The sequence below is a fragment of the Plectropomus leopardus genome, chromosome 20 (assembly GCF_008729295.1).
Source record: "Plectropomus leopardus isolate mb chromosome 20, YSFRI_Pleo_2.0, whole genome shotgun sequence".
Taxonomy (NCBI): Eukaryota; Metazoa; Chordata; class Actinopteri; order Perciformes; family Serranidae; genus Plectropomus; species Plectropomus leopardus.
Genome location: NC_056482.1, coordinates 9,806,825 through 9,823,890, shown reverse-complemented (window position 1 = coordinate 9,823,890; position 17,066 = coordinate 9,806,825). Strand labels below are relative to the sequence as shown.

Sequence of the window (17,066 nt, the reverse complement as noted above, 5' to 3'; positions counted from 1 at the left end):
AGAGGCTATTTCAGGCTTTATTATTGACGATCTCTGTTGCTATTAGACCTTTTCTGTGTGGTTTCCATCCTACCTGGCACATCTCAGTAATGGTGTCATCAAACACTCCCCCGGCGTCGTCAGCTCCCTCTCCGACAAGCTTGACCTTCCAGGCTCGAGATGGAAGCCGCAGCTCCAGAGGATTCAGGCTCACGACTTGCTTTGCAATCTGAACAAAGATGGGCTTGCTTGAACGCCCTCTGTGGAAGTGCAAGGCATTGGAATTACCACCTGGCATTTGTATGCTGCCGTGAACCAGTCAAGCGACACCTACAGTTTATATCCATGTCTGTGGATACATGAAGGCTTCACACACATCAGTTCAGTGTCTCACCAAATATCTTCCCCTCTGTTCTTGAGATATGATATTGATTATTAGCCAGAAAACTACTTTTGCAGAACGATATGATGTGACCCTTTGGTTAGAAAATGTCATCCTCATTATATCCTATTATAACCTAGTCGTTAGTGTGAAATTTTGTCATAAACAGCATGAGAGCTCTTGAGTTATGGCCAAATACAGGTTTTGTGAGGTCACAGTGACCTTGACCTTTTACCTTCAACCATCAATTTTTGTACGAAATTTGAGGAAACTCCTTTAAAGCCTTCTTGAGATTATGTTCATGAGAATAAGAGAGATGCAAGGTCACAGTGACCTTGACCTTTGACAAACAAATTCTAATAAGTTCATTGTTGAGTCTGTTAGTGTTAAATGTGAAGAAATTTTCTCGAGGTGTTCTTGGGATATTGCCTTCATGCAGATGCAACAGATGGGGTCACAGTGACCTTGACCTTTGACCACTAAATTCTAAATAGTTCATCCTTGTCTAAAGTGGACATTTGTGCCAAATTTGAAGAAATTCCCTCATGGTATTCTTGAGATATTGCGTTAAATAAAAGGAGAAAAAATAAATAAAAAAGGATTGATGAAGTTTACTAGACTTTCATCACAGTTAGCAGTTCATTGTTGAGTGCAAGTGGATGTTTGTGTCAAATTTGAAAGAAAAAAAAACTCTCAAGGCCTTCTGGAGATGTTGCATTCACAATAATGGGATGGACGGACAAAACAAAAACATAATACATTCAATCACGGCTATCGCCGGCATGGAGGCACAACAAAATAAAAGTTGCAGTATAAAGAAAACTTGCAACCAAGATGCCAGACACAAGTCCTAAAATGCAAAGCCCGGCTGACCAATGTAAAAAACAGCTGGTTATTTTGTTATTCTCCTGTTTTTCGAGCATCTCCTCCCTGAAATACATACTCTGCCAACAGAAAGTCATCCTCACCTTGTGGAAATGCGTTTCACAGTGATCTGTGGCCCATACGTTTTGCCCTGGGTCATTGTTCTGCCGATGGATCGCACTAGAGGCAGAGTGTTGACCTTGGGTGATAAAAGACCTCTGAGATCACCGCGGATGATGGCTGTCGTCCCTGAACTATAGCGTGACGTGGATACCTGGATCGAGGAGAGGACAGGGAATAAAATCGGGGGGGAGTAAATGAGCCATTACAATGAAAAAATGACAAAGACTAAAAAGCAGCAGGTGCGTGGTTATTAGCAGGAATTCAATTATCTGTTCTTTTGACACTTTGTTTTTTAAAAGGCAGAAAATTAGATAAAAGATTACCTGATTCTTGGCATCCAGGTTGAGCAGCCTCCAGGACTTGTACATGAGATCAGAAAAGTGGTAGAGTACCCTGAGGCGCATGCTGAGGACATCAGGGCTGCAGTCTTTCAGAGTGTTGTACTGGGGAGGAACTGACTGGGGAAGACCTAGCTGGGAGCTTCCAGAGCCACCTGAAGACAACAAATGGGAGACCCGAGTGAATTCTCTATCATGTACCATAGGTGCAAAGAGTTTTTCTGTTTTTGTGGCTCGCACAGTCAGTGACATCTTTTAAATCACTTCTTCAAACTCACCTTTACAGGCTTGCTTTTAAGTGATGTCACCTATATATTTATTTAATTTTTTTAAAATTTTAATCTCTATTCATTTTTCTGCTCTTACTCTATTTATCTGTTCCTTATCCTTCTGATGTCCTGTTCTTACCATGTTTTCATATGTTAAATTGATGTACTTGTTTATCTATCTCATATTTATGTTCTTATCTTCTTACGTATTATTCCCTCTGATGTGATGTCGTCTTCTTATATTATTTTTTATTGTATTTTATTGCATTAATTCATAAAATTTTATTCATTTAGTACTTAAACTGTCTTTTGAGATCTGCTTGATTTATCACTTTTATTCCGTGTATGTGCTTTATTCTTGTTGACCTTTTGTATACAGATTTTGTTCCTGCCTTTCGACTTCTGTAGACCTTTCTCTGTTTGGCATGCTTGTTAATGCTTATTTTATTATTCCATGAGTTCCTGTCTTTGCTTTGTCTTTCAAGGGACTTGATAAACAATCGTTTTTAAAAATGCCATCATTACTTTTATGATCGTTATTATGTGCAGTAGGACTGTGGGTGTACCTGAGTGTTTCATCGAGGTAGAGGGGGTGGTCCATGCTGAGCTGTGGCAGCGGCCAGCGGAGATCTGTCTGATGTTCTTCCCCTGGAGGGCTGTTATGAGCATGGGCTCCTTCACAGGGTTTGAGTGCCCAAAGCCAAGCTGGATCACAAACATACAAGACAATACAGATGTGCAGTGTAAGCAAACTTCAGATTGTCGGAGTATGTAATTTTATAGAAGAGGATGTTGTTACCTGTCCCTCACTGTTGCAGCCCCAGGCATAGACGTCTCCAGTGGAGGACAGGGCGAGCACGTGTTCACAGCCCACGGCAATTTCTTCTATGAACAGCCCCTCCAGAGACGGCACCACCTGGGGGCAGGATTTATTCTTCAGCATGGAGTCCGGCAGGCCGATCAGACGCTCTGAATAAACAGAGAGAGGGAGTAACGCAGCGGCATAAAGAACTGTGCTCAAACAAATAAACCAAGAATTTTTTTTTTTTTTCTGCATGTAGTGTTCATCAGGATTCTGACACCTAAGATTAAAGACTTTTTTTTGGTAGTGGTGACCACTACACCACCATGCCTCCACTTTACAGATTCATTTACAATCCTGATTAAATCTTCATGTATTGGGTAAGAAAGCACTGCAGGTGTTTCAAAAAGTAAATGGAGACATGAAACAACATTTTCAGTATAAAACTTACCTTGTCCGAATGTGTAAACATGTCCATCACAGGCCAACGCCACAGAGAACTGAGTTCCACAACAGACCTTCTTAATTCCCTTGTTGCAAAGCTGCTCCACTTTCTAAAAGCAGAAGGGTAATATCTCACTATATTGTATAAAGCAATCCATTAAAATAAAATTGGTGAATAATTTCTTAAAGCAATGGATACAAAGGAGGTAATGATAAGCATGACTTTGGAATTTGAAAAGAACCTGGTTTACTCTGTAACATAAGTAACCTGTGTTTGGTCTTTTGAGGATTCGTGTATTTGAGTCTTTGTCTCTGTTAACTTACCTGAGGGTAGTATTTTGCTGTAGAAGAACCAGTTCCCAATTTGCCATAATCCCCATCTCCAAATGCCCACACAACCATGCCATCAAGCGACAGCACGAGTGTGTGATTGAGACCACACGACACCTGAGAAAGGTAACTAAGTTATCTTTGTTGAGCTAAACTTTAATCATTTTCTGGTTTTCTGGTGAAGACTGTGTCACCATCTGAATGTAAGAATTAAAAGTCCAGTTCTAACCTGTCCGACATGATATCCCTCCAGGGCAGCCACCCTTTCAGGCAGCATCTTGTTTGATGTTGACCTTTGACCCAGACGACCAGATTCACCACTGCCGAAGGTGAACAGTTTCCCATCCACTGTCACCACAGCGGAGTGGCGGAAACCACAAGCGAGCTAGCAAGACACAGACAAGCCATATGAAAGTTTCAGAAAGCATAGAGTGAAATTGATTTGTTTATGTTAATTTTGGAACTTTTTTCCTACACCGTAGGAGTTCACAGCAGGTTTATCTCTACCTGAACAACTTCTTCTCCTTGTAAGGCCTCTATCTGTTTGGGTCTCCTCTGCCTTTCACTGTTGCCGTGGCCCAGTTTTCCAAAATCTCCGTCTCCCCAACTGAACACCTCCCCAGTCTCAGTCAGGGCCATGGAGTGTCCATCGGACCCGCAGGACGTCACCAGCTGAGTCACCACATACCCTTATAATAATAACAACAATAAAAAATGTTATTTATGGGTGCCTTTCAGGACACTCAAGGTCAACTTACAGATACGACAAAACCAAAACAACAAAACATCAGGACATAAGTAAAACAATATACAGTTAAAAGCTGAAAAATAAGTAATAGTTCAGTGGGTCAGTAAAGCTCGACTTATAAAACAGAGAATAAGAAAAAAACTAACAAACAATTGGGTCAAAGCAGAAATGACCACATCTGTCTTGAGGCCCATGATCAATACTTTACCTTGAAAAGCTGAGATGATTGTTGGGACATAGAGATCATCAGAATTGCCCTGGCCCAGTCTGCCATATTGCCCTTCTCCTACAGCCAGTACTGTCCCATTGGACTGGACCAGGAAAGAACAGTTCTGTCCACACACAACCTGAACGACAATAAAAAGCACCCACAAAGGGAGAAATCAATTAAAAAACAGTATCAATCAAGGGCAAAGATTGTGTCCTGGGTGGAAAAGTTGTTACCTGTTGTGTCTGTAACAGAGAGGGCGCAAGAGTAGGCAACATGAGGTTTGTTCCCATTCCTGCCAACTGTCCATAACGTCCGTTCCCCCACAAGTACACCTCGCTCTTCCCGCCTAGTTGCCAATCCTAAGAAACAGAAATTACAGTTTATTATAACCAGGGTTCCCACAAATTTTCATGGACAAAACTTTTGCATGACTTTTCAAGGACCCATAATATTTTTTTTCTTGCCCCACTTGCCTAGCAAAAGTCAAACATATCAGATTTAAACTCTATATAAACATAATCTCAGCTAGCTGGCATACATGAAGGAGAGTAAATAAAGCGACGTATGTGATGGAGCTACTCGGAGCTACATTGACAGCTACAGAAAAAATATTTGCCATCATGTTACATTATGTGGTAGATTATCTACGGAAGATTACGGTGTCAACAATCTAATAACACACAACAAAATTCCATGACTTCTCGAACAGTTTCAAAAAATTCTGCAAATTCAATGACTTTTCCAGGTTTTTCATGACTGTAGAACCCTGTATAACACTCTCCAGCTAAAAGAAAATACTGTTTCAAAATGGCTAAGCTGTTACCTCTGGTCGGGTGGTGGCCCATGACATCAGCTGTTCATCCATCCTGAAGCTCCACTTACTGTTGTCCTAGAAGACAGAGACGTCTCTCAATAGATGCCATTATTGGGGGATCTTGTGTATATTTCAGTCAATTCAGATTTCTGAAACATACTTTATCAACCATGTCCTAAAAAAAAAATCTGCACAAGGGCAACTGCCACCACTCACCAGTGCCTTGCTGATTTCAGTGACATCCACATCTTGAAGCTCTAAAAGATTGAAGGATTCTGGGAAGGCTGTACCGCTGGCAATAGCCTCAGCACTGCGGACGGTGGTGGCGTAAGTGGCGAGCCAGCTCCACTCTGACGGGCAGGAGTGGGCATCAGGACTTGTGTGGTGTGGGGGGCGTGGGAAACGGCACAGGTGTTTCTCTAAGGACAAACCGACAGTCAAGGAGGACAGGCTCTGCAGGAAGGCACTGTGGACTAGCTGGTCACCGGCTGCCACGTGGGTCTGCATTAAGAGGTGAAATTAAAAAATTATGTCTCAGCTAAGGCTGACAAAACAGCACCAAAACAATTTTAAAGGGACAGTTCACTCTAAAATCAAAAATAGATCTTTTCCTCTTACCTGTAGTGCTATTTATCAGTCTTGATTGTTTTGGTGTGAGGTGCTGAGTGTTGGAAATATCAGCCACAGAGATTACTGCCTGATCTTCAATATAATGGAACTAGATGGCAATCGTTTTGTGGAGCGCAAAACGCCACAAAATGCATTCGAAAAACTCTGCAGCAATGTCTCTTTCCAGAAATCATGACCTGGTTACTCAAGATAATCCACAGACCTTGTTGTAAACAGTTTTGTGTAGAAACCATTTTATTTCTACCAAAGTACACCTGATTGTTACTTATTGTTTTTATATTCTATATTTTATTATTTTTGTTTTTATATATCATTTTCTCCTAGAAAAAAATGTTTTTTATGTAACTTTTTCATCATTTTACCATTTTTATTGCTGTATACTTTTCTTGCGAGACATTGCTGCAAGTCATTTGTTTTTATAGACTATTTCCATCATTTTAATATGGTTGTTATCATACACCATGTATCCTTCTACCTGTATGAATGTAAAATCAGGGCACTGCTACAAAAAAAGCTTGCTGCTCAGTCAATTTTCCTGAAGTAAACCACAATTGTTGATCTCTACAGCTGATATCTCTAACACTCGGCAACTCACACCAAAACAATCTAGATAAAAAAAAGAGCAATACAGGTAGAAGAATATGTATTCTTGATTTCGGGCTGATCTGACTGTTTCTTTAAAATGTAGTTTCAGTAATAACCCGCTCATAGCTGTACTGCTCCTGCAACAGCAAGGGCAGCCTCTCCAGGAAGACGGCCAAACAGGGTGCTCGATTTAGACCCAGGATGTTCTGGCTTCTGAGGACCATCCGACAGGAAGCTAGCACGTGGTTCTGACTCATCCAGTCAGGGGTGCAGCAGATCAACAAAACATCCTGGGGAATAAACAATGACAGAACAGGACTGTCAAGTGACACAGGGGAGAGAAAATGTTGCAAGTGCATATTCAACTCACTTTTTTCACATCTGCTCTTACAGTAATAAACCAATACAGAAATGAACATTACAGGATAATGAAGAAAACCACTCTGATATTCTGGGTTCTCTAAATGAAGAAATATGCTTATTTGTCGTCTTGTCAAAAGTCAGTTAAAAATATCAACACCACTATCATATCTGTATGCTAAATATGAAGTTAAACCCAGGAGACAGTTATCTTATATTACCATAAAATCCCCCCAAAAAAGCCTTGAAAATTGAAATTAAAAGTGATCTGAATCACCTTTGACCTCCCAAAGCAAGCAGCTACACCCAAGTTTGGTATCCAGGTGGTATTGACAACTGCACCCAGACCTGTAACAGTCTGTAAGACTGAACCATCCTGCAAGACACACAGAGAAGCAGGAGGATTAAAAATGATATACACTTTTGGCAGATGAATGTTATGAGTGATATATATTAATGATTTCAGGTCAAAGAAACAGTGAATGTTCTTCTCTGACCTGTAAGGACCAGATGTTGAGAAGTCCTCCTATCCCACCAGAGACCAGAGCCAGACCACTGCAGCAGAATGAAAGGGACTTCACTGCTGTAATGTGCCCGTGAAGTACAAGCACACACTTTTCACTCCCATGCTGTAAAAAGAAAGAGAGCTGGGAGATTACATGAGCTAAAAAAAATCAGAGGCAAATGCTGCAAACACCACAAGGCAAAATCAGACAAATAGCTGGCACTTAAAAGCTGGGAAAGATTTTCTCATTCGAAAAGCTGAAGATATTAGTGGAACCATGGATGGAAAAAGCAGCTCCAACAGCAGATCCAAACTGACCTTGACATCAGTGCTTTTCTCCTGGCCTGGGGAGCTGTTCAGTATGTTGGGCAAAGATACAAAAGTACCCCCCTGTGGCAGCGTCCACACATGCACAGAGCCATTCTGGCAACCTCTATAGAAGCATGGAGAGTTTTAAATGAGAAATAATGACATACATATTTAAATACACATCATTTTTTTTGTTCTGTAGCATTGTTGCTGTTTTGGTTGTTAACAGCAATGTCAAGCACAAAAGAGAAAGAAAGAAGGATTTGTAATGTAAACTCACGCAGCCAACATGAGCCTGGGATCAGGTGCTCTGCCAGCGAGTGGGCACCATTCAGCAATGTTTACAGCGCTGGAGTGAATGAGGGAGTGGAGGGTCACCCAGGTGCCCCCACAGCGCCCCAGTATCTCCACTACCTCTGACTTCCCCAAACAGAGCAGCAAGTGTCCTGTGGGGTCCCATTTGAGAGAACTCACACCATCCTGAGAGTAAAATAAGCAAGACATCAATAAGAGAAAAGTGGAAAACAATTATATGTATATTTTATGTCAGGATAGGCCTCATGCAAGAAATGATATTTTTCTCTTATTTTTGCTCATATCCACAATTTGTACTTATTTAGTTAGTACCCACTGATTTTGGGGATTTACCAACGATTTCCTATTTTTGCTCTTCTCTCTCCTAAGATTTTTGTGCAAAAACCATATGACAATATATGGGTGCATCTGAAACAGTTAGTCAGTTAATTAGAAAAATAATTGGCATCTATTTTTATGATCATGTAAGTCCTTTTTTCATGCAAAAAAAAACATTTCTTGATTCGAGATTCTCATGTATACTATGTGTATGAGGATTTTTCATTTCATTTTTGATTTATCAAATTTATTTAAACACCTTTTCATGGATGGTTAAGAATGTTAAGAGTATCTACAGTTGACCTCTCTTATATTTTGTCTTACCAGAAAATCAAGAGAAAAATATAAGAGAAATTTAAGAGAATGCTGCTGCATGAGGCCCAATGTGTAGACAGCAAAGTGAGTCAGAGCTGTTGTTCTTTTACATGTGCTCTGGAGTGCATTTTGAAAACAAACCTGGAAGACAGACAGCACTTCAGGCTGATCATTCTCATAGGTCTCAGTTGTAGCCAAAAGGATCTTTCCACTGGGGTAGCCCACTGCAAAGGGCTTGTCCTCACTGTGCCAGGCTACACACTGGGGAGCTAGAAGAGATCAGAAATTTGGAAAAAAAACAATGCACTTGCTCACTTTATAGCAGAGTTAGATGATAAGATCAATACTCCTGTGTCTTTATGTTAGATATTAAGCTACAGCAAGTAGGTAGTTAGTTTAACGTAGCATACTGAAGAGAGGCAGACTGAAAGTAGAGGGAAACAGCTGTGTCCACTCAAGTAGAGTCATTTTCTTATCGACTTGTATACAATTGTACTACTTTTTGCAACCTTTTTCGCCCCCTGCTGACCATTAGAAAGAATGCAGGTTAAAGGCACTTCCAGTTGGCTTCACTTTTTAGACCCAGAGGTTGTCACTTGGTTCACACACCTAAAAAAACTCCAGGAAGTCAATGCATCCATCCAAGAACTCCCTGTGAGCCTGCAACTTGATGTTTTTACATTCCTATTTGTTTATGTATTAAACAAACAACATATAGTGTGAGCTGTATGCTGAGCTTAGCTAATCACCTGCTGACCGTAGCATTATATTAAACCATGCAGACATGAGACAGCTATCATTCTCTTTATGTCATTCTGTTTCAGTAAGAAGCTGCAGTTTTAGACATTAAACAGTGTGTAGCAGACTCCTCATCTATTATGTTATGTTAATATGTATACACACGTTTGACTTTGTGTAGCACTTTGGTACAAAATCTGCAAAATTTTTTAATTGTGGTACAAATGAAATAAACAAACAAACAAACTTACCCTCTTTTCTGTGGCAATGTTTGAGTTCGGTGCTCGTCACATGCAGGTCTAGCTGCTGCATTGTGACCTGCAGCCAGCAGAGGGTGCCGTCCAGCCGTCCAATCAACAGGCTCTCAGCAGGTCTGTTCTTACAGGCCGCCGGCTGGTCAAGAACCCACAAGCTGAAAGACTGAGCCCAACAGAGGGCTGTGATCCGAGACACCTGAGCCTCCACATGACAGTGAGATCCTGTAAGGTACAGGAAAAAAAAAAAAAATGTAGGAACTACTTTGCTGATAGTTAGGCATCTTAAAACTAATGTTGTTAAGAGTTCGACACTTTTCGTGTTCATGTGCTGAAGAATTGAACTTTCTCTGTTCTTAGTAATCAAGTCTTTCTACTGTACTACTTGCAAAAACATTTTGTTTTGTTATATGGTTATAAGGTTAACAACAGTACTAGGAAAACTAATCAACCACAATAATTTTATTTTCATAGGCACTAGATAAGTTAAGAGACAGAAAAGCCAGACTTACCCCTGATGTTCATAATGTTGATGTGTTTGTTCTCTGGTGCAGCCAAAAAGTTACCCCCTGTACTCCAGTATACAGGAGCCATGTGTTGACATCTACCGGCCCTCTCACTGCTCGATCTGTCCGTCTTACTGGAAAGAGACAGTCCCAGGAAGAAAACATTTACAGCAGTAATTAATCCTAGTTCTTTGATGGCATAGCACCCCTCTGCAAGATCTTCAGAAATGTCTCAGTTTGTTGCTTTATCTACAAAAGACAAAAAAACTTGCCACTGACATTTCATATGTTTACAATTCACTGATACAAATTTAAATGAATATTCTTTCAAAATTAGCACTGCGCAGTACAAATCTGACTGAAACAAGCAGACAAAACCTGGCAATGCAGGAGAAGGTGGTCTGTAACTCCACTGTGTTCTGGCTGATGCTCCACAGTTGCACCACTTTGTCCTGAGAGCATGTAGCCAACAAACTCTGGTCACTGTTCCAGGAACAGCTGGACACCTGAACAGAAAAGAAATAAGTGAAACCATTTTTTTTTTTTAACTTCACCTGTCATGATGGGTCATGAAATGCCTGAATTCTCCACAGATCCAAGGAGACTTCAATATTCGCACTTGTCTGTTTTTCAGAGAATGTTTGAGCTGACCTCATGAAAAACAAACTAAAAAACATCTCATCCAGTAGTGAGAACACAGGAAATGCTTTTTGGGCTATAAAGTTACATCAAAAAGCATAAAAAACCAATACATATCCTGTTTTAAAAAGAAGGTTATAATGCAGATTACATTGTAAGCCCCTCACCTTGTTGTAATGTCCTTCTAGCCTCTTGAGAGGACATTTGCGCAGGTCTCCAGCCAGGTCGCTGTATGTTTGGGGCCGATGAGGACTGTCCCTTCCTGTGGCAGCTAAAGCCTGCACCAGCTGCTGTGCTGCCCACTGGCGGTGTCTACTGGTCAGCCTGGCGGACAGGACACACGCTGCCAATGCATTAGCGAGCTCCAGAGGGCCCACTCTGGCACTCAGGTGGGGTAAAGGAGAAGGAGGCAAGGACGAGGAAGACACCCCTTGGTTTGTATCTAGGTCACATATATAGAGAAAAATTACATTAAACACTACAATAAGTAATTACACATAACAACACAACTATTTCAGTATACTACTTCCTCTCACCGTTGGCCTCGTGCTCTGCCTTATCTGTGCTGAGGCAGTGAACGCCCTTCTCAGTGAGCAGGGACACCAGATTTTGTGTGACCAGGAATGTAGGAGGCGTCTGCTCAATGTAGTCTCTCTGTTGCTGGGCTCCCTGTGCTGTCAGACTGGAGCTCAGACATCCTCTCTGCTGCGGGTCACTGATGGCCCCGATGTTTACCCCTGTAGCTGCTGCCATCAGGTCCTACAGGCAGCAATAGTAAAAAGATATTTTAGAATTTTCACCCATTTGCTGGCACTTACATTTGTTCACATTCCAATAATCCCTCAAATCCGAGATAATGATATGTTTAATTAATGGATCAGAATTTCATCATTTGTAATTAGTAGGGCTGAACAAGAAACCAAATTTATTAACTACTTAAGAGTCTTTTACTGACCTAAATTACTCTCATTGTACTTTTAGAATAGGCCCACCAAAAATGCTAACATATAGAAACATGTCTGTAATTTAATTCCTAGTTTAGTACATTTCTAATGTCATGTGCATGGCCATCACAGTTTGTTTTTTTGGTAATGGTTGTGGAAAAAAAAAGAAAAAAGAAACAAACAAGAAATGGCTCATACGGTTTTCAGGAGAGGAGGTTTTTATCATGAAATTAATATAATTATACCTTTTGCCATGGCAACAATATATACAATGTTTATTTTTGTTGTTTTAACCCTTCAAAATATTAGCAAGTTGGCTTGATTTCATTCACAAACATGGGAAGGAGGCAATGAGTAACTTGAGAAGAAACTATCCAAAAATTTGCAAAACAATTGCAAAAAGTGCAAGAAAATTACCTGAAATTACTTTTAAAAAAAAGAAAAAGAAGGAAAGAAAGAAAAAAAGAGGAAGGCAAAATAAACCAAAAACAAACAAGGACATAATTTTCAATATTTAATTAGGATAATCCTAAATATAGTTTTCTGGCTACTTTTCCCCAGCTGATTTTTAAATGTTTCTTAATCTACTAATTTCTTGCAATTTGCAGGATATTTCTTGCCAAGTAGTTCATTGCTCAGTTTTTCCATTTTTTTCAAAAGAAATCAAAACAATTTGCTCCCCTCTTTCCCCTCTTCTGGGTTGCAGTGACTATCAAACTATCAAAAGCATCAGTTTTTTAACCTAAAATTTGCCTACAAAATTAGTCCATAAAAGTAGGCAGCACAAAAAGGAAGTGTAATTTACTGGTACATTCAAAAACATGTTAATCTATTGTTATCAAATGTGACACTTTATGATAGAAGTGATTAAGTAATACAGTTATTGTGATGCAGATTTTAGATCATATCTCAGCACATTAGTAATTAGCCTATACAGTATTCAGAATGAGTGGATTAACTGATTAAAACTGACCTGGGTGCATATCTCTACTAGCTGCCTGTAAGCAGTTGGGCTGTGGGACACCACACTGCCGATGGCTGAGGTAAGGAAGCTGAGGCAGGTGGAGTTGGTGCGCTCTGTCGACAGCCCCTTCACACCTGAATGCCCGTCCACACAGGTGTGAGCCCTGCCCCCTGCTGCTAGAGTCATTAAACGAACCAGGATACGGATATCTGCCAGACCCAAGGACTCCAGTCCACTGGAGTGACTACACACTGTTGCACTGGAGATGAAGATAAAAGATAAGTTTTAAAACCACATTTAACTGATGACAAAAAATGAATCAATAAAACTATGTATTCTGGACAGAAGTACCTGGAGGCAGTCTGAGACAGTGCTCTCATCACCATGCTGTAAGCTAGCAGAATCTGGGCGGTGGAGGTGACTCTTCTCAAAGCTTTTAGTCTATCATGAGAGTCCCTCAGTGACACGGCCTGCTGCCCAAGACTCAGAGAGGTCTTCTGCTCAACAAGGGCATTACCTGGATAACACAAAAACACAGAACAAAAGGCTGACATTATGGTAAATCCTCGGACAAATCCCTGATACATCTTACCAAACTCACATTTTTACACACCACGTTGTGTGGGCATGCAAAAACGTCAAAAAACTGGATCAAATGGGACATCTGGGAGTACATTATGTGTGCTTCAAATGCCCAGCTATGATAAATGAGTGATGAGTCACTCTGCTGCAGTAAGTTTGACTGTGGTTGTACTCTTTTGCTGCCAAGAAGCACAGAGGGAATGTGGGTGTGTGTGTGTTACAACAAGTGGGCTAAATCCTTAATCAGAGACATACAAAAACATTCACTGCGACATGAACAAGAGAAAGATTAGCTACCAAGTAATTGCAATGTAATGCTGCATATATGGCCTGGGATTCATATTTACAGGTGTGCGGATAACAGAATTTTAATTGTGGCTGTTGGTGGTTTATTTGGTATCACACTGTCCTTGAGTCAGGGTAGACTTGCAGAAAAAGTGACTGGAAAATCATGTAGAGGTAATGTAGATTGATTCCAAGGTGTGCTTTGTCTCATCAAGAACTATATTAATGATAACGAATTTTTGCTACATGACCATTTCCACTCTTTAAAAAACAATCATTACCAACTAATTAACCCCCATTTTCAATATGAACAGGCACGTAACTTGGTCACTTGTAGAGTTGCATTATCATGTCAATGGGATATAGGCTGATATATAACAGGATGTTTCCCATACAGGTTTGTTGGGACTGTTTTTTTTTTTTTCAGTTCGGCTGAATTTTTGGATTCTTCATTTACAAGAGGCTTGCAAGAAAAACAAGTGGGGTCTTTAACTACAAAAACGAAAGATAAAAATAAATGTTGAGGTACTTCTGAATTCCTCTACTTTTGAACGCATTCAGCTAATGACAGGTATTCCTATACTGAAATTAGGCAAAACAATAACATAAAGCAAAACACACACCTAAAAAAACACATAATACCTTTGGGAGTTACTGCTCTAGTAGGGTCCACTGAGCTGTAAACCAGGGAGCCCAGGGGATCTGGCTCAGTGAAGGCAATGGGGTCAGGCACCAGCTTCTTTTCAGTCAGCCCCAATGGTCTCAGCAAAAGTCCAAAGTCCTCCAGTCCTGTCAGCTTGTCTGTATCACACTCATCTTGATGGCTCATTTCCCAATCATCTGAGCAAACAGACGCACCAATCACACTATGAAATTCACAGTAAAATCATTTTAAAGATAAAATAATTGTGTTGTAAAAATGACCTTCCCTACCATCAGAAGTGCTGTCTAACTGACCGATCAAATCAGACGTCAGGCCTTTAATCCTGAAGCAAAAGGAAGACAACAAAGATAAGATCCAGGCTACACAACCAGTTTACTTTAACCAACCAAGTCTTTATAATAGTATGAGAACAGAAGACAGTCCAGAGGCAGCATTTTTGGTTCCTACAGTATGTGTGTTGCATTGCATCAACCATCATTTGTGGTATAATCTACTCTACCTCTCATATTTAGAAGTTGGGTCATTCAGGTTTGCAGCCAGATACTTTTCCCTGCAGGAGCTACAGAGGAGGTAGAAGGGGAAGTTGGAGCCACATTCCCCTTTGAACCAGACATCCACATAGGCCCCGGTGCTGTCATAACCCTTACGTGCAGCACTCTGACCACAACCTGGATGACGCCGCTTTATGTGATTGTTAAATTGCAGAGTGAGGGTGTTGCACAGTTCACACTTCACCATCTGACTGTGTTCTTCTCCAACCTAAAACAAAAAAAATAAGATGGTTCACGATATTTCTGCTAATAAGGACAATGAGAGAACAGATGGTTTTTTTTACAGTTATGTTTTAAGCAAACCATGAAACAAAAAGAAAAAGTCCACAAGCAACACAGTGGACAGTGTTTTGTATTTTGAATCATGCCTTGCATATTCAAAGTTATCACAAGTTATATTTTTGTTTTATGTCATGCAGCTTTGGTGATGACAGTGTGTGCGTCACCTCCACTATCTGGAGTGTGTCTCTCTCCAAGCTGAAGAATGAAGGGGTGAGCAGGTCCTCATAACTTTCTTCATGGTATGGGTCATCCATGTAGCCCAACTCGGACTCCTCCTCAGCAGAGTAGGGATGAAACTCCACCTGCTCTGGCCAATCACTGACCAAGCTGTGCTGTTGGTACAGCTGCGGGAGGGGGTTGGGTGACGGCAAGTCTGAAAAGATGGTGTTTGCTTCAAATGAAAATGAACAGTAAAATGTATAGCATGGCTTTAATTGTGAGTCATAGCACAGACTAATCACAATAATCAAGTAATGACAGCTCCAAACCAGCATGTAGACATTTGTTATCTCTATCTGGAGGGGATCATGTGATGTTTGTGTAGATGCATGAGTGTGTGTATGAGTATGTGTATCCATCTGTCCACAGATAATCTCTAAAACTACTTGACCAATACCTTTATATTTGATGTGCATATGAGTACATGCTCAAATACCTCTCACCATTGTGGTGATTCACAATTGTTGAATAACATCTTTAATACCGTCATTTAATGCTGACTCTTCACTAATCTTAACCAGCCAGAAAGGAGCCACACATTTTCTAGAAATCAACTCGGCTAAAAACAAGCCATGCCTCATCTATTGCAGGCCTCAATTTGACCTTTTGCTCAAAAACTGACATCTATTGAAAGGTTTTGTCTTTGCCCAATTTACAGACTTGCAGATTTTGTTGATCGTTGGTCATTTTTCTTCAAAATTTGTGTTTCTACCATGAGTAAGTAAGCAGACTACATATTTAAATGTTTTTTTTGGTCTGTTTTACTCGTGTACTTGTGTTGTTGTTGTTGTTGTTGTTTCCAATTTTGTTGCCAACAGACAAAAAAGAAATGCTATTAAAAATCTAGTGTTCCATAACATGGATGAAAGATTTGTGGCTGAGTTTTTCTCATTAAATTAACATTGCTCCTCAAAATTATATTATTTCTGTATGACACACAGTGCCTGTTAATGCACTGTGGCTCCATCAAAAATTGACATGGTGTGAATTTTATTGGCTTTTGAAACGCACTGCTGCACGTCTGTTGAAATTACAAGAATAGCCTAAAGTGGCTGCGATAAAATCGGGCAGACCTGTACTCTAGTTAGTGCACTTTTCTTATTTTAATGAATATTTTTTTTACAATGAGTACATTCTATTACTGGTTCAATGCTGTGACTCTGACCTGCCCTTCGGAAAGAGGTCCTCTGACTCGGGCCTGAGCGTCGCCGCCGTGCAGGAGGAGGTCTGTTCCTTGTGAGGTGGACATCCAAGAAGTTCTCCCTCTCGATCCAGTCGAGTCCCGGCAAGAGACTGTAAACAAAATAACAGACACCATCATTCTATTGGCTGCATTTGTAACAATGATTACCATAATGCGAGCACCAGATTAAAAACAGTCAGTGAGTTCCTCAGATCCCTGACCTTTCACTGGGTTGACTGGTGGGCCGCTCGGGACATTGCACTGTCTCTGGCCCATCTGGCGACGGAGTGTCAGGAGCACCCTCCGGTCTTGCAGACTCAGCTGCCTGCTGCTCCTCTGTCAGGGGGTGCTCAAGCATCCAGCTGGCCAACACCTCGATGGTTTGAGAGTCCAAGTCACCTGCTACATCTGGGAGGGACCACAGGGAAGTTGAACTGTCAGAGTTCAAAAAGAAAAGACGGATCATAGAGTGCAAATTTGTGTTGGACATCATCACCAGATGATCATGCTGCTGTGTTCTGTCTGAGGTCAGACCGACACATCTGCTCTGAGTGTGCGATGAGGGTTAGTGTGTGAATTTGAGAAAAAGTAAGCGAGTGAAGGCCTAATATTTA

The 17,066-nt window shown here is 40.7% G+C and overlaps 1 protein-coding gene across 4 annotated transcripts in view; it reads right to left on the bottom strand.

The window, feature by feature from the left end:
* The window catches only part of LOC121959444 (probable E3 ubiquitin-protein ligase HERC1), a 51,301-nt gene that overhangs the window by 3,098 nt on the left and 31,137 nt on the right, over positions 1-17,066 (bottom strand). For all 4 annotated transcript variants that reach the window (XM_042508717.1, XM_042508713.1, XM_042508716.1 and 1 more), the window contains 32 exons: positions 16,674-16,860; positions 16,435-16,562; positions 15,215-15,423; positions 14,717-14,976; positions 14,487-14,539; positions 14,196-14,393; positions 13,038-13,203; positions 12,696-12,945; positions 11,315-11,537; positions 10,946-11,220; positions 10,518-10,645; positions 10,146-10,273; positions 9,631-9,858; positions 8,783-8,910; positions 7,974-8,173; positions 7,703-7,817; positions 7,377-7,508; positions 7,157-7,255; positions 6,636-6,809; positions 5,521-5,805; positions 5,314-5,379; positions 4,724-4,849; positions 4,488-4,626; positions 4,039-4,220; positions 3,761-3,916; positions 3,526-3,648; positions 3,209-3,311; positions 2,755-2,924; positions 2,522-2,660; positions 1,672-1,841; positions 1,330-1,499; positions 74-239 (listed from right to left, as the gene is read on the bottom strand). In XM_042508717.1, coding sequence (XP_042364651.1) covers positions 74-239; positions 1,330-1,499; positions 1,672-1,841; positions 2,522-2,660; positions 2,755-2,924; positions 3,209-3,311; positions 3,526-3,648; positions 3,761-3,916; positions 4,039-4,220; positions 4,488-4,626; positions 4,724-4,849; positions 5,314-5,379; positions 5,521-5,805; positions 6,636-6,809; positions 7,157-7,255; positions 7,377-7,508; positions 7,703-7,817; positions 7,974-8,173; positions 8,783-8,910; positions 9,631-9,858; positions 10,146-10,273; positions 10,518-10,645; positions 10,946-11,220; positions 11,315-11,537; positions 12,696-12,945; positions 13,038-13,203; positions 14,196-14,393; positions 14,487-14,539; positions 14,717-14,976; positions 15,215-15,423; positions 16,435-16,562; positions 16,674-16,860 — 5,276 coding nt within the window. The remainder of the gene's footprint in view (positions 1-73; positions 240-1,329; positions 1,500-1,671; positions 1,842-2,521; positions 2,661-2,754; positions 2,925-3,208; positions 3,312-3,525; positions 3,649-3,760; positions 3,917-4,038; positions 4,221-4,487; positions 4,627-4,723; positions 4,850-5,313; positions 5,380-5,520; positions 5,806-6,635; positions 6,810-7,156; positions 7,256-7,376; positions 7,509-7,702; positions 7,818-7,973; positions 8,174-8,782; positions 8,911-9,630; positions 9,859-10,145; positions 10,274-10,517; positions 10,646-10,945; positions 11,221-11,314; positions 11,538-12,695; positions 12,946-13,037; positions 13,204-14,195; positions 14,394-14,486; positions 14,540-14,716; positions 14,977-15,214; positions 15,424-16,434; positions 16,563-16,673; positions 16,861-17,066) is intronic.